The following is a 22,772-nucleotide window of genomic DNA, read 5'->3' on the forward strand; positions in this document are numbered from 1 at the left end:
AATGAGAGCATGGAAGTATCATGTGACGTCTTTGGGCGTCTTCGTCCAGGAATTTGGCTGGATATCTGGACTGTTCCCATTTAATCTGTTGGCAACCGTTCTAACGTCTGTTGCATGCTAGTTTTATGACATATACAGGGGAAACAAGGCACAGATATCTAGGGAAGTGGCTTCGCCTTTGGAGTTAACTGATTAATGGCTGTGATAAAAGCGATATATATGCAAAACAGAGCTGCCGGGTGGCTTACATGACCTGGCAGCTCTAGGAACAATGACCAGATAGGGCTATGGGTATTATATCCTAGTACACAAACACCCTATCGCCTTCGACCAGAATGCTAGAGAAGACCCAGTCAGACGAGTACATTCCCTCAGATACGCTTTGGCATCGGTCATCCCGGTAGGACTAAATCGCCGACACGGATCATAATTTTCCCTTCCTATGATTGCGCTTGTTGAGCAGTGGCATTCTCCAGTGGCTAGCTGAGATGGGATATCTCCGAAGAATACCTGAAGATGCTGATCGTGTAATACATCTCAGCTGACGGATATACGCCAAGCACCGATTGGTTCGGTTGTAGAATCGGCTTCAATACTCCTTGAGACAGTTGAAAGAGCGTGGTGACACCATAGACAAAGCTCGCCAAGGTTCCGGGTCAATGACATGCTGCACAGCCCTCCTGGGAGGGTTACAGTGCATATGGAGAGCTGCACCGAGCCTAGACCATCGATCATCGGTATGCAGCTTCAGTCCGCGTACGCTCAGTCCCTGCCGGTGACACGTTAAACTAATGAGTAGCTGTTTATCAGTTCAGCTAGGTACGGTATCTCCAGTGGCCCTAGCACACGCCAGCCTTTGGAGAGGGATTTATCAACTGGATATTACAAGCATAATAACTTTATCGCCAGCACGCCACTTTAATATCTTCAGCTCAGAAATCCTCAGCCACTACCAGATTTTAAGCGCCGTGCTGCAGGATTCCTTTCTGGGGAACGCCACGACAAGGGTTCGTACTATTGGACCGGGCCATTCCGTCTTTCGTTTATATGATAATGCTAACATCAAACTCCGTCGCTCTTCTGGAGCTGAATCTGATAGTAGCATCTTTGGAGAGGACATGTCCTGTCGCTTCGTACTATCGGGTATACACTAACCATTTACGCCACCCTCGCGGCCTCGGGGTTCTCCAGTTCCCGTATATGCGTCGACGCCATTTTTTCATTTCAGCTCTGAGTGATCTATTTCCTGCAGGTGAGTTTGGCACATGGCTCGGTCATATCCGAATCCACTTCTCCATGGTTCATCGTGAGATTAACGTAGGTGTAAGCACTAGAGCACAGCACCCAAACCGCTGAAGCACTGACATCGATTGGATTGTCGGTGGCGATCTGAGTAGCAAACAGAATTATACGTCAATTATAGCCGAGAGAAGGCATCTCCATTAGCCTTGGTATCGCGGTTCCGTTATATAAAGCGTCAATATCCCACGAGTATTGGAGCTTGTCTCCTCCGCCTGACTCGACAAGACACTATTTCTCTATTAGAGCATATACTCTGCAACCAGCAGCACTCCTACACTATCCCAGGTCCTGACATACTAGTCACACCAGCATCCTGTATGCATGCCACCACAAGCTCTTCAAGAGTATGCTGACACTTGCAGCGCTACAATGTCCTACACTATCCGTCTCCGTATCGAGAACAGCACCTCCGACGCCCTCACATGTGTCGAAAAAACCTGCTGGTACTATGCCAACGGATGCACCTGGACCGAGAACGACGGCCAGCATGTGCTGTTCATGGGAGGCAGCGGTACCTCTGGAATGCTTCGCTTCAAAACCTCCTCCGGCGAAATATTCACCGTCGTCGTGGGCATCCACAATTACAAACCATGGTGTGGTTTGCTGTGGGACCTGCAGGAGCAGGATACGGCACTGAAGCTGCATCCGGAATTCTACAGCGGGGGCAAGTATTCGCACGCGGCGCCTGAAGGGTGTTACAGCCCCGCGACGCATGCTACAAGGGCTTCGATTACTTTCGAGAGGGAGGATCAAAAAGAGGTGTTTGCTGTTTTGAAATACTATCCATCCTAGGTAGTCCAGGACAGGCGAGCTTGCTAGTTTGCCGTAGGATAGGGCGGCAGATATGCCAGGTACTGGTTGATCGGCTCTGGGTCCAGACAGGAAGCCTTACTTCCGCACTCTATTCTCATCTGTGTCAAGAATGCCTCAAGACTGAATAAGACAAAGAAGATATTTTTAACGGCCCGTTCAGTCTGAAAGGACTACTAGCACAATACACCAGACTCCTGTCATTTCTAGAGCTATCATCACCCCTGATACGGCTGAAACGGACACTACAGCGATTAGTATTATTTGCGACATGTCACGAACTGAAGCAGCACCCTCTCCCGGGGTTATCAGAATTACTACTCACAATAGCTTGTCCAATTGTCCGTCACCTACCCCTGGGACATCTGCAAAGAGTATAGAATTGCCATCGGCCCTTTAGGCTTCTCGTTGACATGCCATGTCGAATTCTTCCCGATCATAACGATGCCCCTTCAGACACCTAGTGCCACGATGCTCTTCAATCTTTCGTCCATTGAAGGATACTCAGGGGAGCTCAAGGTTCAATTACTACTCTGTTGTCAGAAGGCGGAGAAACTATTATTGGGCTGATCGCACTTCCATTAGATGATTGCTGGATCATCGGCGTTCAAATGCAGTTGCAAACGTACAATTCGAGCTGGGATATCCGTCATCTGATCCTGCAGACGAGGGTTTCAAATTGATGTGTCCAACCCCTCCTTTATGCAGACCGTTGTGTTTGGCAAGGATCGTCCTGCAGGAGATGAATAAGACATGGATGGCCTGGCGTTCAGTGAAACAAGGACGCTTGCTGCCTGTGGTTGGCTCTAGATAGAGGGGACGTCGGATATATATTCGTCTTTGCCCCGTCGCGCTTCTCCTTCCACAACTTTTTGATCGGTGCGAATCATCAAAATGATGGTATCGTTCTCATGGCTGCTACTGGCGCTGGCCTATATTTTCTGCTACTTTCTTGTACAATCTATCTATCGTCTCTTCTTCCACCCATTAAGCAGATACCCGGGTCCGAAATTGACCGCAGCCACCTTCCTCTACGAGTTCTACTACGATGTGATCAAGGGGGGCCAGTTCCTCTTCCAAATCGAAAGAATGCATGAGAGATACGGTAAAGTTTATTTTGTATCATCAGCCACCTCGTCTCTCACATCAGTCAGGCCCAGTGGTTCGCATCAATCCTCGTGAACTACACATCAAAGACCCCTCGTTCTACGATACGATTTACGCTGGTGGAACCCACAAACGCGACAAAGACCCCGGATGGGTTTATGTCTCCGGCGCTCCCTTGTCTACCTTCTCCACAGTTAGCCATGACCATCATCGGTTCCGGCGAAGCATCCTCAGCGACTACTTCTCCAAGAAATCCGTCACGGTCCTCTCTCCAATCATCGAAGAGAGAGTCCTAAAGCTAATGCAACGCTTCCAAGAAGCATATGACAGCAGGTCAGCCATACGGGTGGATGCTGCGTTTGCAGGACTCACCGCAGATGTGATCACGCACTATGCATACGGTAAAAGCTGGGGCTTCCTCGAGGACCCGCAGTTCCGCAGTAATATCCGGGCAGCAGTCAACGAGGCCACGAAGGCCGTGCACTGGTTTCGCTTCTTCCCGTTCCTGGTGACAATCTTTCGTACAATCCCCGCGCAGATAATGTGCTTCGTTCAGCCGGGTAAAACCGCCTTGTTGGAATTCCAGAAATCTATCTTCGATCATGCGGCCCAGCCGAAGTCCAAGCGTGACGAGAGCGCCAGAACCATCTTCCACAGACTTACAGACCCCTCCATTCCGCCGGAAGAACGGAGTCTCGCCCGTATTCAGGATGAGGCTTTAATCGTCCTTGCGGCGGGCACAGAGACCACTGCACGGGCCTTGACCGTTGCCACATTCTACATGGCAAACGAACCGAGAATATGGAAGAAATTGCGGGACGAGTTGCAGTCGAGTGTTCTGCCTACGCTGAGCAGCACGGCGACGTGGGCTGAGTTGGAAAAGCTGCCGTATCTGGTAATTGCATGTCCTCATCTGGAAATATGACATCTGACCTGTGCAGAACGCAGTAATCAATGAAGCCCTTCGCCTGTCTTACGGGGCTGTCATTCGCCTCCCAAGGATTGCCCCGACGGAGACCCTGAAATACAAAGACTATGCGATTCCTCCGGGGGTGAGTTGTCCTTTCTTTTCCTCTGTATTGTGCACTACTGACAACGACAGACGCCCGTAAGTATGTCCACATATTTTGTTCATCAAGATCCATCAATCTTCCCCGACCCGCAGACCTTCAGGCCAGAGCGCTGGATCGAAGCATCAGATCAGCCGGAGCGCTTGACCAAGTATATCGTGTCGTTTACCCGGGGAAGCAGAATCTGTTTGGGCATGAAGTGAGTTAACTCCGTGCCAGTACGAAGATGAGAGCCGCTGCTCACATTTTAGTCTCGCGTATATCGAGCTCTTCATGACCATCGCTTACATGGTCCGTCGGTTCGACATGGTGCTGCATGAGACGACCTTCGAGGACATCCGGATTGTGCGTGATTACGTGCTGGGGCTTTCCAAACATGGTGACCTTAGGGTGTTTACGAAGGTGACGAATATGCTCCAGGAGTAGTGTAACATTGCTTTTTGGTCTGCTTGGTACCATAGGCTCCGTTGTCCCTCCCTTTCAGGTTAGGGATGTCGTTTCTTTGTCCATCCATAATAGCATCCATATACCAGGCTATGTCACTTGGCCATATCCAGACAGAAGTATTACAAGGGTCAAGACATCAACTTTACTGGCCATTCACATCCAGAAGTGGCAGGGACATGGTCCCAAGGCTTACTTTGTAGATATGTTCAATAACAGGAAGTATCGAGGCGAGGGTTTTCCATTATACGAACCGGAGCCTGGACATCACTTGTATCGGGTTGGAGTCATTCGAAATGCCCACTTCGATTATGAACAAGGATTCATGCGTAGCGTTTGGTCGCCATACGCTGATCATGACTCGCTCGCAGCAAAGCCACCATCCACCCTTGAGATGTCTCAAAGTCTTCACGTCCATTCGCTATCCAACACAGCCTGTAACCTGCGACTCGGCGAACACCGATGACCCTGGCCCAACATTGAGCGTGATTGGATTAGAGGAGCCGAAAGTGACTTATCAGCATGGTTATATTTTTATAGTCCAATCGCATTGAGACTGAATGCAGCGGACTCTCTTAGACTCTTTACATACGATCGGTTCTTAGTGCTCATCCTTTTCTAACTGGGTAACTGGCAGTCAGATATCAAATATCGAAAATATAGAAAGCGGATATGAGATTGATAGAGCTTCGATATGTTTGCTTTATTCCCGGCTCTTACTTTCGAACCTCAAGTCGCTCGCACGCAGCATGAGTTGAGTGACTTTCTAAAATTAAAGCAGATTTACAACGCGGTTTTCATGGCCAAAGCTGATGGTTTGCTTTGGTATGTCAAGAGTGTGTCAAGATCATGAAACACCTTCACCAGAGTTCTTTAATAATGGTCCTCCCAGTGATGTTTGATGGGCGGGTATAGTGATGCTCAAGAATGGAAATGACATACACTCAAACTTACTCCAATAGTGCTTCTTTGATAAAGGGCCTCGAGACGTTCGAGGTTCCCTAACGCGGAATGCTGTCATTCACATAGGTTCTTTGTGCTTAATTGTCAGCATGTCTTTCAGAACGGGACAGTGATAGGCTGGGTTGAATGTATATTTCTTTGTTGCTGAAACACCACTTTACGTTTGGCCATTCTCTAGGACAAAAGAAGGTCAGATCTAAGATAGAATGGCTCTGTCGCACTTGTGTCTTTGATTTGCTCATCGGTTTCATTATCGAGAAAGACAAGCCACCGACTCTTCCCTTCAGCATGACCCAACGGATGCGACTTCGAAGCCATCAGTGGTATTGCCTAGGCGTCTCTGCCATTTGTCTTGATTTTCTTTGACGCATTCTTAATGACGATATGGGGATAATCGTCGCAATGGACGGACCTTCGACTAGAGCTATATATACCAGTTGCACTCCGGACAGAGATCGATATCATCCTCGAGAGATTATCTACACGTCACGATGGCAGACTTCAAATTCAGAGGAGACTACACAGCCAACAAGGAGTTGGTCTGCTCGATTTCGCGCCTGCTTAATGCCCATGGAATCCCCTGTCTGCTCTGGGGCGATCTGGTCTTCAGTCTCTACGGAGTACCTCTCCAAGTCTCAGTAAGTACTTATCCTAACTACAGCTTATCATTATCTAACCAGCACCTACAGGACTTCAGTTTCGTCATCCCCGATGAGCTAATTGACGAAGCACGCAATATCCTCGAGACAGCCAAGTTCCCCGTCTGCTATCTAGGCCAAACATGCCCCGCCATCCAGCCAACCCGCCCGGCACCACCCCCCTATGCCCACTTCAACATCAAGCAAAAAGGCGACCCAAGAAAGTGGTTCACAGTCGAACTCCACCGAAAATCCGATCTGCTCTGGACGGCTCCAGAAATCCCGGCTTGCACGCCCGACGGCTACCATCCGCACTACATGCTTGCTAACGATGCCAGGCTGCCAGAGTACTCGCCCCGAAAGCGTCTCGGCCGGATGGATTCTACCGACTACGCTGTCATGATACCAACTCCGAACCAATACGCGGAGGCGCTGGCCATGTTGTACTACCGCGATGTGGTGCCTGGTCGGACTATGCGGGGAGAGTACTGGTTGGATCTGCAGAGCGAGCTTGTCCAGACGGGGCTTGTGAAGCTGGATGAGCTCCCTCCGCGCATTAAGCGGCACTATGAGCTGGTGGATAAGGCGGATATGAAGGAGGTGCACGAGTACAGCGAGGAAGTTGCGGGGCAGATGAGGGAAGAATTCGAGCTCCCTGTTTGTCTGCTGTCACTTAATCCGGATGATTTTGAGCCGGCGGTGCCGGTGGAGGAGTTTCTTTGAGATTCGATTGGATATGCTGCAATTGTCACGCTTTGGATGTATTGATTTGATTTATTGACCTGTCACTCCCTATGATATTCTTCCATACGAAAAGATTGATCAACAGAAAGTCTTGAAGAGAAGCCATTAAAAATGTAATGGAAAAGCGGCAACTGATCTAGAGTCACTTTTTTAGAACGTCAGCTCGCAATTGAAATGAAGTGATTTATCCATGGTATGCACAGAAGGATATATTAAGATTAATCGTAAGAATGGTCGTAAGAAGCATAGGTAAGAATAGAACAAGCCGCAACAGACAATGAGTCCTGGGCCAGACAGCTTGAGATACAGGCACAACAGGCGTACAGGCCAGATAGTAGCCCATCAAATCATCCATTGTACCAGTCCCAGCCCGAAGATAGTACCGACGAGCCCCTTCACCATATCCCCATCCGAACCCGCCAGCTGGCCTGCGGCATTGGGGGTAGCTGCGCTCGCCGCACTCGAAGTCTTCGAAGACGGGGTGCTCGAGCTTTTCGAAGTCGAAGTCGACGTCGAAGTCGTGGTCGCAGTCGCAGCCGTGCTCATCGCATCCGTTGGCTGAATTGTCATTGACTCGCCGCTATCACTGATACTTCTCGAGGCCGTCTCACTCGGCGAAGAGGTTGGGAACGTCGTCGCAACTCGGCTGACAGATTTCCCAGTCGTAGCGGTTGCCGTGGTAGTCGTTGACGACAGAGCGACGACCTTGAAGCCGAGCAGCTCCTGGGAAGATTCCTTGGAGAACACGTCGGTCGCCATGCCTGCTGATTCGCCGGAGCACTTGTTGTTTGTGAATAGGAGCATGTTGATGCCTTTTTCGCCTTGGGAGTCGATCTTGAATAGGTGGCCCTTGGGGTTATCGATCACGATGCAGTCGCTGGGGCCAGTGCCGGATTGGCTCTGCTTTTGGTTGTCGGAGTCGGTCCATGTTATTTCCCATGCGCCCGTGGAAGGGAGCAGAGAGAGTGTGGAGAGTGCCAGAGGGAGGAGAGTTGACCACTTCATTTTGCTTGTTTATAGAGTGGATCGACGAGAATGTGGGTTGGATGGAAAGTGAAAATCACAAACGCAAGCGAAGATCGATCGGTCAACCGGGCATCCCCTTTTCTTATGATCAAACCCCAGGAGTGCAGTCTCAGTTTCTCGTGTCACCATTTCTGGGGGTTGGACGCGCAGATCCTCGTATTTGGTGCACCAAGAACCACTCACGATGCAAGCTCGGAAGCCACCGTCCTTGGCGGACAGCGATTATGTTTGACAATACGAGCCAAGCCGGCGTCAGGGACAAGGATAATCTCCCTGGCGAATGGTAAGAAGGATATAATTTTGTTCGACCCCATGGCTGACTTGGCGATGTTCGCTTGCTGGCCAGAAGAGGCGACATGTGAGTCTGGCTCGGAAGGTTCCAGCAATATTCGGCTAAACATGGAGACACTCAAGTGTGATGATGGCGATCTACGGTGAGTCTGTTGAAGTGTAATCAGGGCCAGCTTTTCCTACTGCTCCGTGCCCTGCTGATCTTGAAGCTTCAGGACCCCGAATTACTACAATTCCATATGTAGATCGGGGACAACACTAACACACTACCCGTAGAGAACCGGCGACAGGGAAAGGAAAAGCAAGAAATCTACGTAAACTCCTCCTAGTACGAGAGGTAGACTTCTCCACAATCAAGTCTGGCTCATGCGGGCCGACAAGGCTTGTTTCCGTCGACTCGCAGCTCCTCTTCGTTTCGCAACTTGAGCTTGACTGTTTCGGCATGTGAGCCAGCCCAGACACCACTTGCGAAACGAATCTGGTGTTTCATTAAGAGTGCATCTTAGTTGGAGTGGCTGAAGTCTAACTTAGCCTCTTTGGAGTATTGATCTACGTTCCACTACGAAGAATGTAGGGGCTGTCAACGAGCCAATAATAGTACTAGTGACTACATGTGCGTCAAGCCTTCATTGACCAAGGTGGCGTCAAGCTACATTTCCCTTGAGGTATGCTCGAGTCGTGCAATCCACAGCTCATACAGCACTTGCGATAACCGAAACACCAGGTATTCTCATAATCATGGTTTCTACTGGATGACGGGGGACAAAGAGAGAATATCATATAAACTAGAGCCTCGACCGGTTGACGAAAGCATGTGCAGTATACTAGTCGACCATCAAGTCACTATGTTTGTCAGGAAGACAGTGTATTGCTACAATGGCGATCGTAAACTCGGATACAGTAGCGAACTGCGATCGACCTTTGCTTTCAGAATGAGCACAGGGATAAAATAAAGATGTGTGGCTTCGGAAGCTGTTCCACATTCCAGCATTCCAACATTCCACGGCGTGGCTGCTGGCGGCCCTCATCCCTGGCCCTTGTCCCTCCGATTGATAGTCGGCAAGAACACCATCTCCAGAATCCAGCACTTGGTATCGTGGATGTATGTACACTTAGGGAATTGGTCAGGTTCAATTACACAATAAACAAATAGCAGCATACGCGGTTGTTGGTTATCAAGAATGATACCTAAAGCAAGTCAGGATGTGCAGGACGAAACCCCAAGCATAACAACCCAGCTTAATGATCAATTCTCTTTCCAGATTAATTTAGAGGTCTGACATCTACAGAATATTCGTAATGATATGTCCAGCAGCCACGTGGAAGAAGCAGCAGTCAATGGATTTTCCCGAGAATATGCCATCCAGCACATTCCTGTACGTTCTCAGAATTAACTATGCGTCGCTTGCATTAAGCTTAGTTTTCCTGGAGTAGCTGATGCTGGAAGATCATCTCGTAGTCCGGCTTCACACTACCAAGGGGTGTATACGAAAACAGTTACTACCGGTCATGTCAAAATCGCCTGCGGAAGGTCAATCTACGTATCACTATTTTGATGTCAAGGGAGCACTTCATGATAACCGTTTTCTACATCTTCGTAGATACAAGAAAGGTATAAAGATGGCTCGATGGCCATGATCTCGAGCTCATTCAATATCAACCATCCTTTCATAATCTCAGTCGAGAATCAAGTATCAATCCACCAGATATCGTCTCGCAACTTCTTGTTACCATTGAATCGCTTCCTGTTACCGTTCAATCGCATACTCACCAGGTACTTCGCCTACTCAAACCATCATCCATAAGTTACTAAGGTCTTCTCAGACACCCCTCAAAATGCACTTCATCTACCAAGCCCTGTCCGCCCTTGCGGCCTCATTCCTCTTCTCATCCGCCACAGCAGCGACTGCGTACTGCAGGGTCGGACAGGCATGGCCCGATAGCTCCGACTGCCACAACTTCTACGAATGCGCGTCCGGAGGCGCTCCCGTCCTCAAGACCTGCGGACCCGGTACTGCCTACTGCCCGACAACGGGTGTTTGTGTCCACGAGGAGAGCGTCCCCAGCTGCTTCCACAGAGGATATCAATCTGAGGAATATTAGTATCTGATTGAGTCGCGCATGTTTACTGGTATCAGCATGGACATGTATACCCCATTGCATTAGTCTGTGTTTGCATTTTTCTTTTTCTGTTCTGGGATTTGTCATACCCTGTGCTTAACGGTTCTAATTATCGAACAATTCATGTCGCTCCTACATACATTCGCATTGCAGTGTCGGCCTTTGGGCTTCTGATTGTTCAAGCTGTAGCTTCCCCCTAACCAACATTTTTAGAAGGTTTGAACATGTTGAGAAAGGAGAAGAGAAGTATATATATAAAAGAAGAATAAAGGTATACTAAATAATAGTATAAGGTAAGTAGAGACTCATTTAAGGATAAGCAGTCTATAGAGGCAGAAAGTTTATAAGGGAGATGGTAATGGTCAAGCTAGCACAGGATATCCTCAGATTTTAACTGCAGCTAAAATCCTGTAGTAGAGTACCAATCTTAAAAAGAGTATTGCTGCGAATCTTATTCTTTGAATTCCCATTTGACCTGCACAAGTTGTTTTCTGATAATATTGGGCGGAGAATCAGTATATTCAATTCTAGGAAGATATCGCAACAGTAGAGCAAGCAGAACCTATAAAATATGTATGAAAAAATGAGACAACTATAAACAACGCTCACTCAGTCTTAGCAACTGGCTTCTTGACCCTTGGAACACGAACCCACCAGTACAACAAACAAGCTGCAAAGATATTAAAACCAATAAATACCCACATGAGCCCAAAATTCCTCCAGATATCTGAGTAACTCGACGAAACACTACTAAGGAACACATTCGTCTCCTTGATCGGGCAGAAGCTGCAGTTAGAAGTCGCCATTTCGTCTTCAAGATACCCACCCATACACGACATGTATGAATCCATATACTTGCCGCAAGTCCCGTTAACTGGGTCAAAGCGCAGATACTCATTGTCTGCGCAGGTTACGTTCGTATTCGATATGCCCACCGACAACATCCCGCTGACCAGGTACGTAAACGGCGAAACGCGATACATGAAGATCCAGAACCCTGGGAGCTGATCTGGTGTCGCCAGAACACCGCAGAAAAGCAGGCAAAGCAGGAAGAGCAGGTTGCCTAGGTTTCCAGCGTTCTCGGCGGCGTCGAACGCCGCGATCATAAAATGTGCAAAGGTGGACGAGAAGAGAAGGAAGGTCCAGACCATCAGCCACATTTGTGTGCCCCGCAAGTTCACCGCATCTGTTGGTTGGGCGTTGCGGTAGAGACCAATTGGGTAGTACCAGCACAGGAACATAAGAACGGACATGAGCGAGTTCCAGGGTAGTTCAACAACGATGTTGGAGATGATGAAGGCTTTCCAGGAGTAGGTCTTTGAGGGTCGTTCGCGGACTTCGTATAGCGCGCGCTGGGCGACGAAATGCGGCATGATTTGTTGGATGAGTTGGCCGAAGAGGGTAAGTAGCATGAAGATGCCGAACATTTGATTCTGGAGGCCTTGGATGGTGTTGGGAGTGTGGAAGAGGGAGAAGCCCACGAAGAGAGCGGATAACACGCAGAGAGCGGTCTTGGAGTAGATGTAGGTGGGTGACCGCCAGATTTGCTGGAAGACTCGTACTTGGACTTCGCACAGCTGGACCCAGAAGGGAGCAGCGAATTCGCGGTAGCTGGCTTTGTCTTCGCGCTTTTGGCTGGATATGGTGCGGAACAGGTGGCTTTGTTGGGGACGTTCGTGTTTCAGTTCAGCAAGGTGCTCTTGGACTCGTGCATATTCGGGGGATTTACGCCAGGTCTCGAACCAGTTGATGCTAGTGTGAGATCCAGGAGCGGCACCGATCACGTCGAGCATCCATTCGGCGGGATTGGCAGCTGGAGGACATGAAGGGCCACCGTTGCGGACGAAGTAGTCAATCAGTATTTGCGAGTTCTGGCCGACATCTCCAAAATAGACGGTGCGACCACCAGCTTCAAGGAAGAGGAGACGATCAAAGCGCTGGAACAGCATGGCAGATGGCTGATGGATGGTACACACTAGGAGCACGTTAATGGCAGCTATAAATGCACGATCAGACACTTACAAATAGCCTGGCCGTTCTTCTTCAGCTTATCAAGGAGATCAAGGATAGCCCAGGATGTTTGGGAATCAAGTCCTGAGGTCGGTTCGTCCAGGAAAAGGCTGTCCAGGCAACGCACCTTTAGTCAGTAATTTGCCTGAGACCACAGTGATTTGCCCGAGGCCGAAGTAATTTGTCTGAGGTGACAACTTACAGAAGTTGGGGCCTGGCCGCAAGCTCTACCCCGATGGTGAGACGTTTACGTTGCTCAACGTTCAGGCCTTCACCAGGGATACCAATAACAGCATCAGCATACTCGGTCATGTCAAGAAGCTTAATCACTTCTGTCACGTAGTCAATCTTCTCTTGACGAGGAACGTGAGCGGACTGACGTAGAAGAGCAGAGAATTCAAGTGCCTCGCGCACTGTAGCAGTACTCAGATGCAGATCTTGTTGCTGAGCGTAGCCGGTCTTACGTTGGAAGGAGTCATCCCGCGGTTGGCCATCGACGAGCATTTCTCCACTGATAATCCCCATAGTGGTGCGCGTAGCCAGGACATCCAAGAGCGTGGTCTTTCCAGCACCAGAAACACCCATAAGCGCCGTCAAGGTTCCCGGTTTGACCCATCCGTCAACGTGGTCAAGAATCCTGCGATTCTCCTTTCCAACCTTGATATCAAAGCAGACATCCTTCCACTGGAAGATCGCGGTCTGGCGTTCAATCATGTCAAGGCCATCTGAGCCAGTCTTCTCCACTGTGACGCTGCGGCCACTGCCCCCTTCAAGATCTTCATCTGACTTGCCCTTCTTCAGAGCTTTGTGTCCGCGAGGAAAAACTAGGATCTCGCCCTTCGGCTTCTTCTCAGTGATGAAGTCAGTAGCAACGAGATAGACGGCCCCAAGCAGGAACATGTAGGTGAATATGACACCGATGTTTCTCCATTTGTGCGAGGCGGTATAGCTATATGCTGACTCAATGTAGGCATCGCCATTGACAAAGGGCTGTCCAGGCACTGATCCGACGGTGGAGCAAACACGGTTGTTAAGCCCGAGATCCGTATAGCCAGGACCCGATGGGACATAGTTCATGCACGGGAAGTCGCGGTTGTGAAATTCATTGATCAGTAGGGACCCAAAGCCATAGCTGATAGGATTGATGTAGGCAATCCAGCGAGCCCATCCAAGCATATACCCTGTTGGGATAGCGAACCCAGTATACATGCTGAGACCGAGAAGTAGAACGGCGGAGAAGGGCAGAGCTTGGACAAGGGATCTTGATAGCGATGCCATAGACCGGAAGAACATGGACATGGTCAGAGTCAGGACGAACGAGGTGAAGACAAAGAAGAAGAAAGCACCGGGTTCTCTCCTCAAATTGGTCATGAAGTACAGAACTATATTAGATGTAATAGCGTTGAGAACCTTGTAGGGCAAATCCATTATCATTGACGAAAACGCTTCAGCAGATGGGTGGTAGAGAGCGTATCGGGAGTGCTTCTCTATAATCCCTCGTTGCGCGTATAGAGTCAGCATTTCAAGGCCGCAACCAAGGGCGTTCATAAGCACAGCAAAGAAGAGAAGAGCACCGCGCTGAAAGAAGGTGCTTGTGTCAGCCTTGAGGTTGTAGAATATACTGGCGATAACAAGGGATATGATCGTATTTCCGAATAATGAAGAGATTGTGACGCTGGGGTCAGCCTTCAATCGTTGATACCCGCGCCACAGACACAGTTTCACCTGTTGTACATAGGAAAGAGTGTAGGGTGATGATACACGCTGAGCCTTGGCTTGCTGAGCTCGTCGAAATTGCTTTAACTTATCCAGGTATTCACCACCCAGTGCGAACTTTGCATTATACCTCTTGATGTCTTGCATAAGCTGTGCTCGCTGTGGTGAGGCCTTCCATCGCGCAGCGAACTCATCAGGTGTTCGAGGTACGCGGCCTTCATAACCTGGCTGAACAACACGCTCAAGGTGGCTAGTCATAGAGGTGAGAAAGTCAGCATCAGTTTGTCGGTCAGGGCAGATGAAGCCCATATCAAGGAAGTACTGCTTCGCCATGGATGTGCGACCAAAGTAGATCTCGCGACCTTCGTATAGAACCAGGACCTTATCGAAATAGTCGTAAGCGGTCTGAGGAGCTTGGTATAGAGAGACACAGGCTGTGGCGCCATTAATATCTGCCTGCATGCGCAACGTTTTGCAGAACTCGATGGCATTCGCACTGTCAAGACCACGAGTAGAATTGTCCCAACATTGCAGCGGTGCATTGCTGAGGCAAGCTTCAGCGATACTAACCCGCTTGCGCTCTCCACCAGACACACCGCGAATGAAGTCGTTTCCTACAACTGTGTTCCTCGTATGGCTAATACCAAACATGGCCATGATCACATCTCGCATGTGGCTTGCATACTGGGTCGCATTCACCCCCCCAGGGATGTGTCGTGGTGCTCGGGCGCGCGCAGCGAAATAAAGGGTATCTCCAACAGTGAGCTTGGGGAAGTGGACGTCGACCTCCGCGGTGTAGATGGCTTCTCCTCTGAACTCGCGGGCCATTTGTTTTGCGCTCACACCTGACGGGAATTAGTAAAGAACCTTGCTCTTAGTCAATCAGACTTGCCTTGGAAATTGATGTTTGAGTTCTTATCAACATGAAAGCCGTAAGTCTCTCCAGCAATAGTCTTCAAGAAAGTGGAGCATCCGGATCCAGGGGGTCCAAGAACCACCAGCATCTCTCCAGCCTCCACCAATCCTTCCATGTTCTGCAAAATCTGAATTTTGCGCTGCTTTTGACCAAGTGCTTTGCTTGCCAGACTGAGTGCCTCTAACCAGACATTGCCGACGCTTTTCTGGTAATCAGTGTCAGAACCGAAACCATGCACATTCAGATTGCTGAAGGCGACCCCCAAGGTTCGCAGCGGATGTGCCTGCTTGTCCCCGGTGTACGTCTGCAGCATGGCCTTGCACCATGCCCGAGCACTGAAGTGTTCGCCATTGGGGTCCAGGGCCGATCCTGCCTCCGCAGCAAAGGGGTTTTGTCCCGCCGTGGAATAGTTGCTCTGCTCTGTGAACTGTCTGGCCAGCTGATGAACCTCCGCTTCCCTCTTCTCCACACTGGAACTAGAGGCGTTTCCGCCGTCATGGTCTCCAGTCATATTGGCAGGTGTTCTGGTTTACCGGCGCCAATGAGCATCACCGAATGTATCAAATTATAGTGATAGGAAGTTGAGAGAGCAGAAGATAGGCCACACTAGATAAAGCAACAGCCTCTTTTACTCGCGTTCCTGGCTTCATGGCTGACGCGATCCATAGTACTTACTATTGTCGGTTCGGTCCGCCAAGTCAACGGCTCTCATCAGCCAAATCAGCCATAGTTAACTAGTTATATTGATGGGCTAACGTCAGCCAGATCTTCGGGCCGCAATCCACCCGCATAGCGGGAGAGCTTCGCCCGCTACGTGGTCAAGTTTGTTACGCAGTTGCCTGGGGTGTCAGCCTTCCTCAGCCAAGCGGGACAGGTTGATGAGGCAGAACAGGGTTGAATACCTTTAAGCTAGTGCTGAAAAGGTTAGCGGTTATGGCCATACATAGGAAATTGCAGTGGGTCATCTTATATGACTCTACTTGCAATGTTAATGTTCCTGCCTAATTAGTTGAAGGGAGCTTCTCCCAATTCCTACATATTGAGACGGTAATCCGCATGACACTGAGAGCGTGCTCATGAGCTTCTGAGGTCGAGTCGCGTATACCCAACATTGGTCTTCTCCGGTTTGTAGCCTTATTGAAGCATGAGGTTTACCAGCATGCTCGTCGCCATCATCTCTACCTTTCTATTGACTCTCTGCCTGCAAACCATTGGCCGCTTACCTCTCATCAACGTGGACCGTTTCCGTATTTTTCGTCAACGAGCAGTAACGGAAGACCACCCGGACGGCTCATGCCCTACAAACCCTCCTCTATCGACGACCAAACGGACCATCTTCAGCATTTGGGGATGCGTTGTCTACGGCTACCCCTCAACTGGCGGGGTTCTCAGAAAAAACGCTGACCTTGTCGATATGCTTTTCCTATCGCTCCCCCGCTCTCATGTATCGCTACGCTCACCCAGTGCCGACGAAGAAGACAGATTCTGTAATCTCCTGCGACGGACTGGTGCGACGTGGTGGCCGAGTAGGGAGGATTATGTCGAAGTGCAGCTTGACGGGAGGGAGATGACGGAGGAAGAAGCAAAGGTGGTGGAGTTTGGTTGGCCGACGGATGGAGTGGGCGTATGGGTGTTGAGGTTTGCGAGTGCCGAACAACTGCCTTGGGATTTTGGGAGAATGCATTTAGCGATGAATATGGAGGAGAAGATACAGATCATGAGAGAGTATGGCGCTACGTTTGTGGAAGATGTCACGCAGGTGGAGGAACTTCGTGATACGTTTTGAGGCCTACTAGTCTTAAGATGGGTACTTGTGGAGAGGAATTTCCCTATGCTGTATGTAGTACTGGACGGAGCTGCCGCAGCCCAAATTATCACTGAAAGCCATAGCCGTTTTGGGCCCTCAGAAACTGAGATACGCTCTCGTCAAGTCAAGCTCTGGGACGCAGGGCTGTCGACGTGGTGCCTGAGGCTACCGAGCACCTGTCCGCAGTCGCTCCGCTCCTCGATAGTTTCGTCTCGGCTAGCTGCTTCTACGAATACACATAACTTATCTTCACGATGTGTCTTTTCTCGCACGGCCTGCTGCTCTCCATGGGGCATGATATGCCCTGTGACACGAGATGCCCCGTGGCAGGCCATGGTTTTCGTGGACTGCGGCCTGCCCTGTGGCATGTGTTGAATAGTGTACAATAGGTTCAAAGGTAAGAAGTTGTTGTCATTCATGTTGTGAGGGGCAGGTGAACTGCTTATATGAATACACCTAGGGATCCACATTCTTAGCAGAGCGTCACAGCCACAGTGATATTCAACACTCCCACACGATGGCTATCCTGAGTCAAAAGAGAGCCAGCGATCATTTATCGCGGTGTTGACAGGTCCCTTGAGAAATGACCGCTCAGGACCCGTCATTCCAGGTCCAACCACTTCAACCGCGACAATGATCAAAGGTAGCCGGCATTGTTCAACATATTAAACCCAGATCATCAGCGACGTTACTCATCTAAAGCGAGAAACCTCAACCATTCCTTGACAGATTCTGTGTCCAACCATCTGTCCTGCTAGTTGTTGCTGCGGAGATCGCCGTTGTACACATCTTCTCCTGCGAAGTCAAAATCACTAACGAAGTGCAGCTGGCTTCACCGGTACGGATAGTTCTTGTTCCGCAAGTTCTCTGGGATCCCTTTAGGATTCTGTTTCTCGTGGGCCGAGATCAAAAAAAGGATAGTGAAACAACCTGTAAAGTCTATCCGAGTAACTGTGTCATTGTAGGAGCTGCGCTACGTTATAAGCTGGGTTGCTATCAGAGCCCTATTTCAATTGACTCCGCCGAGCGCGTTCCTCTTACTTCTAATCAATAATTCTAGTGTATAACCAAATCTAGAGAATGTAGACATTTTCTCCAAGTTCACAAATGCTACTTTCAGCTCGCGCCAGGCTCGCCTTCTGCATCTCTCCCAGAAACATCATTTTGGCCCTGCATCGGTCGCAGACTGAATTCCTTTGTAGATTTGACGATCCATGCGGCCTCTCGACAAACTCCACCTCCTTGTCACGGGAATTTCCAGTGCAGAGTCCCCAACATCATGGAGAGTATTGATTGAGTAGCTTACGGTCAGGTTACTGTGGCTACAGCCTGGAGGCTTAAGTACTCTTTGGCTTCTATTCTATTTCTTATCTCTATTTTCTGGGGCGGGGTATTCTGCTAAGGTACTGTTGCTACAGCCTGAGGGCTTTACCACCTATAGTGGTGCTTCACTCTTTGTTCAGACGCCAAGTCTGTGCTGGCAGAAAGGTCGTGTAATAATGAGTCGATGACCACCTGGGTTAATTTATTTAGTTGCGACATGATACCGTTCCGCCTCCATAGATACTGGGAGTGGAGAGGAACAGCCGTAGAACATTCCAGCCCTAATGAGCGAATATCCCGCTGTGACAGTATAACAATCTGACAGACAATCTGACCAGTTACCAGAACGAGCACAGTCGCTCGCTGTCGTCCGCCGTAGATAGGCATTCTAGCCGACCACGTCTTTGGAGTCTTACTCCGCACTTTCCCCATCAGCCGTCCCACCCAGCCTACCTCATCCATCCGTCCATCTACTCTAAGGATCCACACCACAAAAGCGATGTACACGATGCCACGAGACACGACGGAGGAGAAAGCACGGAGCGAAAGCATGGGAAAGAAGAAGCGAAAACCCGTCCGTCGTGACCCTGAAAAGAGGCGGCAACAGAACATCCGAGCGCAACGTAGATACCGTGAGTGCGGCTTGGCTTCTCGAAAGATAGATCGGGAAGATCTGGGGGGAAAGAAATTACTGATAGAGTGTTCCTTTTAGGTGAGAAGCTCCGTGAGCGATTGGAGAACCTCGAAACGCTTGCAGCATCAATGGCGCAGACATCCCCGATGACGGGCAGAGTCCAATCCGAGTCGATCCTAGGTGATGATGTCTGGGACGTGTCGATTTCCAGTTCATCGATGGCTACTCCCAAGGACTGCCAACAGCTTCTTCCACAGTCGGACCATACCGCATCAGCACTGAATATATGGAACTCTGCAACACATCTGACATCCTCAGACAATACCCTATCGTCGCCAAATGTCTGGGATTCTATACTCGGGGATTACACAGCACAACCCTCACATTCAGATATCTCCCCATCAACACTAGCAATCTCGGACTCCACAAGGCAATTTTCGCCATCAGAAACTCCCTTGTCGGCACCGAGTATATGGGTTCCTCCAACCCAAGTTAATCCTCTCGTTCTCATCCATGATAAACACAAGGACGGCATTGATCGATGCTGGATGACCACCACCACCACCAAATGTAATTGCCCCACCACACATTTCAAAGTACAGACGCACCGTGCCGGCCCATACAGCTCTACCGAGGTCAGGATACTCAGGATTGGACCGGTCACACCTACACCAGATCCATATGCCAACCATCTTCGCCTGGACACAATTTGTACGTTAGCCGCAATGAATACTCTCAGGATGCATATTAGCATTACAGAGGAGATGATGTGTGTTAAGGAATCTCCCTCGCCATTCTATCGGTCGCTTAGGGCATCAGCCGATGACATGGTCAAAGAGAACATGATCTGCACAGTGCAGAGGATATTTATGACACTCAAGCCAGACTTGAGGCCAAGTATTGAACAAATTACTATCAAGCATCCTCCGTACATTGATGTCCTGCCCTTTCAGACGCTACGGAAGAATCTCATCCTCCAACAGCAAGAGGTAGACGAGGGTGAATTTCTCCGCGATGCGGTTACTGGTTTAGTGTGTTGGGGAGGGGCAGGCGTTGGAAGGAAGGATCGAGATGCTTCTACTGGATATGCTTCGACTGGTACTCCATGGGACAACCGCAGCTGGGAAGCAAAGGAGTGGTTTCTGAAGAAGTACTGGTCTCTGCTAGGTGGTGAAGAGGGAGAACTTGTACGACAAAGCGAGTGGTGGCGCAGTATCAGAGGCGAGGACCCGCTGGGCATAGAGGCGCTGACATGACATTACGAACTGCCCTCCTATCTACCAATCTATATCTCTTAGACCTTCAGCAACTCTAGCATCACTCTGAGTGTGAAGGTCTCCTCGCCAAACTTCGCCTCTAAATATTCAACTTCCTTCTCCAACTCTCCGTGCAATTCCCACAGAACGCTGAGTGTGTACTGCAAGCTTTCCGTTTTCTTCATGGTCGCTAACACCTCTCGCTTGGCCTCTTGGCTAAGTTTGTGCTCATGCCTTCTCTTCACGAGGAACGCCCGCAACTGCATCATCTCCCCTGCGAGCTCGGGCTGTGACTCCAAAGTCTGAATGCAGTGGATTAGCGTGAAGGAATACTTCCCTTCGTCGAGACCCTCGGCAAACCCCTTCGCCTTTGCGTAGTCAGCTGAAGCGAGATTTTGATAGTCATCGCGGATCTGGAAGAAGCGTCCAAGGAGGCAAATGAACACATTCATATCACTGTTTGAAACCTTGTCGACGACCGGACTCTCGGCGATCATCATCCGCGTCAACATGCGAAATAGGCCGCCCGTCTTCATATCAACCATTTTCAAATACTCAGCGATGGTTGGGCAGAGCGTGTTGTGCGTCCAGTAGAGGTCATAGCTCTGCCCCACGTGCAGCTGCTGTAACTCTTCAACGAAGATATGAAAGTTTTCTGAGTTCTGGAGCTGGGCGGTTATATCTGTAGCTGTGATGTATTGGTACGTTGCGCTATTGATTGTCTGGGCTATGCCGTAGATGCTATGGGTAGAGGGCTTGCCGCGACGTAGTGGGGAGTTGTCTTGGAGATCATCGAGCCTGGGGCCGTTGGACACTAGAAAACCGCGTCAAAAGAAAGAGGGCAAGAAGAACTCACATGAGAGATGCACTATGCAGCATCTTGACGACGTCTTTGATCATCTTCACCGACTTCGGGGGCACCTTCAGCCATTTATTGATAGAATCTATGGCTTGGTCTCGGAAACCCTTAGAGGGGAGGGAGGTAAGATACCGGTATGGTTGGAGAATAACCTAGAATCTCAGTCAGTGACAGCTGCGTCAGCGCAGGAAGATATCTAACTCACCTTATTACTCAAGTCCGGTAAATCGCAAGTACGCGCCAACTGCACCACATCCTCTAGAACAATCGAATCCGTGCTCGGTTGTGAGATGTGCGCTGGCTTCTTGGCGCCAACAGTGCCATTCGTCGTCATTTCGTCACCCACACTGACGCCATTCCTCTTCCTCTTGAGCTCGTTTGGCTTGGATTCGTGACAATCACCCTCAACGAGGCCGCTGGTTCTGTTCTCCGGTGACCACCTTGGCGGGTATTTCGCCAGGCCGTGCTCGCCTCTCAGCAACTGCAACTCATTAAGCTTGGTAGGTCCGTTGTACCGCAGGCAATTCGTACTCCAGGCTGCATTGCCAGATAGGGTATACTGCATGATATTGATGTACCTCTTCAGCTCATCACTGACATCCACCCACGCATTGGTCTCCTTGACATTGTGGACGTAGTTGGCACATTCAAGGCGGATGCGTTTCTTGAGGATATCTCTTGCTTCTTCGATACACCCATGCTCATTCATGACAATCAAGACAGCGTTCTGGATACTAGCATCGTTCTTCTCCTTCTGGAAGGAGAAGAGGTCGTTCAGCAGCGACGCTTGGATCAACGCAGGTATGATAAGCCTCTTTGCCTCTTCCTCCTCTTCATCGGGGACTGTAATTGCGCAGCCAAATGTGACGAGGCCGTTCCAGAGCATGTACCCGACGTCGAGGGCCCTGTAGGGGACAAACTGCTCAAGTGTCTTAAAGTTTGTGTCCTCCTTCCGTCTGCTTGAATGTCGGACGCGAGAGGACCAGCTCTTAGCGACACTCATCGCTCTCTCTGGATCAATTGCCATCATTTCGCGCATGATTTGAGTGACGATTTGACGCTTTCCATCGGAGCCCCTATCTTCGATCTTGCCAGTTTGACTTTGATCTAAGGCATGTCCCACCTCATCCAATGAGGCATCGTTGACATCCGTATTGATGACATCTGTTTGAATGAGCCTCGTTCGGCAATCCCAGACAGTCAGCACATACCGTCATGAATGAAACCAAACTCCAGTGCGTAAGCGATGATCTCCATTCTATCAGGGTGACACTCTGGCACCGCGCCACTTATGAAGCTAGAGTGGGGTCCTAAGAGCCCCGCATAAGGCTTTGGAATGGGACCAACCAAGCGGCGCCAGTCTTCTTGGGCCCTGAAAGCACCAGCCTCTTAAGCTCACCGGCCATATGCCTCCTGAGATCCATTCCAGGGTAAAGTCCTTCCCTGTCGTACAGGGAGGAGTCGATGAGTGTCGAGTACTTGCAGGCCATTTCTATACGCAGGCATGCAGAGCGGGTCAGGTCGCGGAGAGATAATGTACATTTACAGGGGCTGAAGGGCTTAGCGTGTGTTTCTTGGAGTGATCCTCTTCTCTTATATGATTTCATTTTCTATCAGGTAGAGCCGCGTGGTTTAGGATCGTACTCGCGGGGACGTTCTTCTTAGGGCAAAACCCGACCGACCTAGAAAAGGTGGGAGGTAAGCTGGCGAGCCATGACCCCAACAGCCCGCAAGA

At 49.8% G+C, this 22,772-nt stretch overlaps 10 protein-coding genes across 10 annotated transcripts; 6 read left to right on the forward strand and 4 right to left on the reverse strand.

Annotated features, from left to right (window-relative positions):
• Positions 1-1,671: 1,671 nt before the first annotated feature.
• Aud_009600 (uncharacterized protein) lies at positions 1,672-2,094 on the forward strand (the record flags this gene model as incomplete). Its single annotated transcript, XM_043294450.1, has 1 exon — positions 1,672-2,094. The coding sequence occupies one exon, from the start codon at positions 1,672-1,674 to the stop codon at positions 2,092-2,094; it is 423 nt and encodes a 140-aa protein (XP_043150385.1).
• Positions 2,095-3,006: 912 nt separating this feature from the next.
• Aud_009601 (cytochrome P450) lies at positions 3,007-4,715 on the forward strand (the record flags this gene model as incomplete). The annotated part of the gene is made up of 5 exons (XM_043294451.1): positions 3,007-3,217; positions 3,267-4,114; positions 4,161-4,271; positions 4,322-4,488; positions 4,541-4,715. The coding sequence occupies 5 exons, from the start codon at positions 3,007-3,009 to the stop codon at positions 4,713-4,715; spliced, it is 1,512 nt and encodes a 503-aa protein (XP_043150386.1).
• A 1,472-nt stretch (positions 4,716-6,187) lies between these two features.
• On the forward strand, positions 6,188-7,057 carry Aud_009602 (uncharacterized protein; the record flags this gene model as incomplete). Its single annotated transcript, XM_043294452.1, has 2 exons — positions 6,188-6,334; positions 6,386-7,057. The coding sequence occupies 2 exons, from the start codon at positions 6,188-6,190 to the stop codon at positions 7,055-7,057; spliced, it is 819 nt and encodes a 272-aa protein (XP_043150387.1).
• A 363-nt stretch (positions 7,058-7,420) lies between these two features.
• On the reverse strand, positions 7,421-8,083 carry Aud_009603 (uncharacterized protein; the record flags this gene model as incomplete). Its single annotated transcript, XM_043294453.1, has 1 exon — positions 7,421-8,083. The coding sequence occupies one exon, from the start codon at positions 8,081-8,083 to the stop codon at positions 7,421-7,423; it is 663 nt and encodes a 220-aa protein (XP_043150388.1).
• A 2,148-nt stretch (positions 8,084-10,231) lies between these two features.
• On the forward strand, positions 10,232-10,498 carry Aud_009604 (carbohydrate-binding module family 14 protein; the record flags this gene model as incomplete). The annotated part of the gene is made up of 1 exon (XM_043294454.1): positions 10,232-10,498. The coding sequence occupies one exon, from the start codon at positions 10,232-10,234 to the stop codon at positions 10,496-10,498; it is 267 nt and encodes an 88-aa protein (XP_043150389.1).
• Positions 10,499-11,121: 623 nt separating this feature from the next.
• Aud_009605 (ABC drug exporter AbcA) lies at positions 11,122-15,070 on the reverse strand (the record flags this gene model as incomplete). The annotated part of the gene is made up of 3 exons (XM_043294455.1): positions 11,122-12,491; positions 12,539-12,636; positions 12,729-15,070. The coding sequence occupies 3 exons, from the start codon at positions 15,068-15,070 to the stop codon at positions 11,122-11,124; spliced, it is 3,810 nt and encodes a 1,269-aa protein (XP_043150390.1).
• A 50-nt stretch (positions 15,071-15,120) lies between these two features.
• Aud_009606 (uncharacterized protein) lies at positions 15,121-15,669 on the reverse strand (the record flags this gene model as incomplete). Its single annotated transcript, XM_043294456.1, has 1 exon — positions 15,121-15,669. One exon carries the CDS (start codon positions 15,667-15,669, stop codon positions 15,121-15,123), a length of 549 nt encoding a protein of 182 aa, XP_043150391.1.
• A 648-nt stretch (positions 15,670-16,317) lies between these two features.
• On the forward strand, positions 16,318-16,944 carry Aud_009607 (uncharacterized protein; the record flags this gene model as incomplete). The annotated part of the gene is made up of 1 exon (XM_043294457.1): positions 16,318-16,944. One exon carries the CDS (start codon positions 16,318-16,320, stop codon positions 16,942-16,944), a length of 627 nt encoding a protein of 208 aa, XP_043150392.1.
• A 1,843-nt stretch (positions 16,945-18,787) lies between these two features.
• Aud_009608 (uncharacterized protein) lies at positions 18,788-20,178 on the forward strand (the record flags this gene model as incomplete). Its single annotated transcript, XM_043294458.1, has 2 exons — positions 18,788-18,911; positions 19,001-20,178. The coding sequence occupies 2 exons, from the start codon at positions 18,788-18,790 to the stop codon at positions 20,176-20,178; spliced, it is 1,302 nt and encodes a 433-aa protein (XP_043150393.1).
• A 38-nt stretch (positions 20,179-20,216) lies between these two features.
• Aud_009609 (terpene cyclase) lies at positions 20,217-22,527 on the reverse strand (the record flags this gene model as incomplete). The annotated part of the gene is made up of 5 exons (XM_043294459.1): positions 20,217-20,976; positions 21,035-21,189; positions 21,243-22,201; positions 22,249-22,334; positions 22,385-22,527. 5 exons carry the CDS (start codon positions 22,525-22,527, stop codon positions 20,217-20,219), a joined length of 2,103 nt encoding a protein of 700 aa, XP_043150394.1.
• Between the last annotated feature and the right edge of the window lie 245 nt (positions 22,528-22,772).

The sequence above is a fragment of the Aspergillus udagawae genome (assembly GCF_001078395.1).
Source record: "Aspergillus udagawae IFM 46973 DNA, scaffold_8, whole genome shotgun sequence".
Classification (NCBI taxonomy): Eukaryota; Fungi; Ascomycota; class Eurotiomycetes; order Eurotiales; family Aspergillaceae; genus Aspergillus; species Aspergillus udagawae.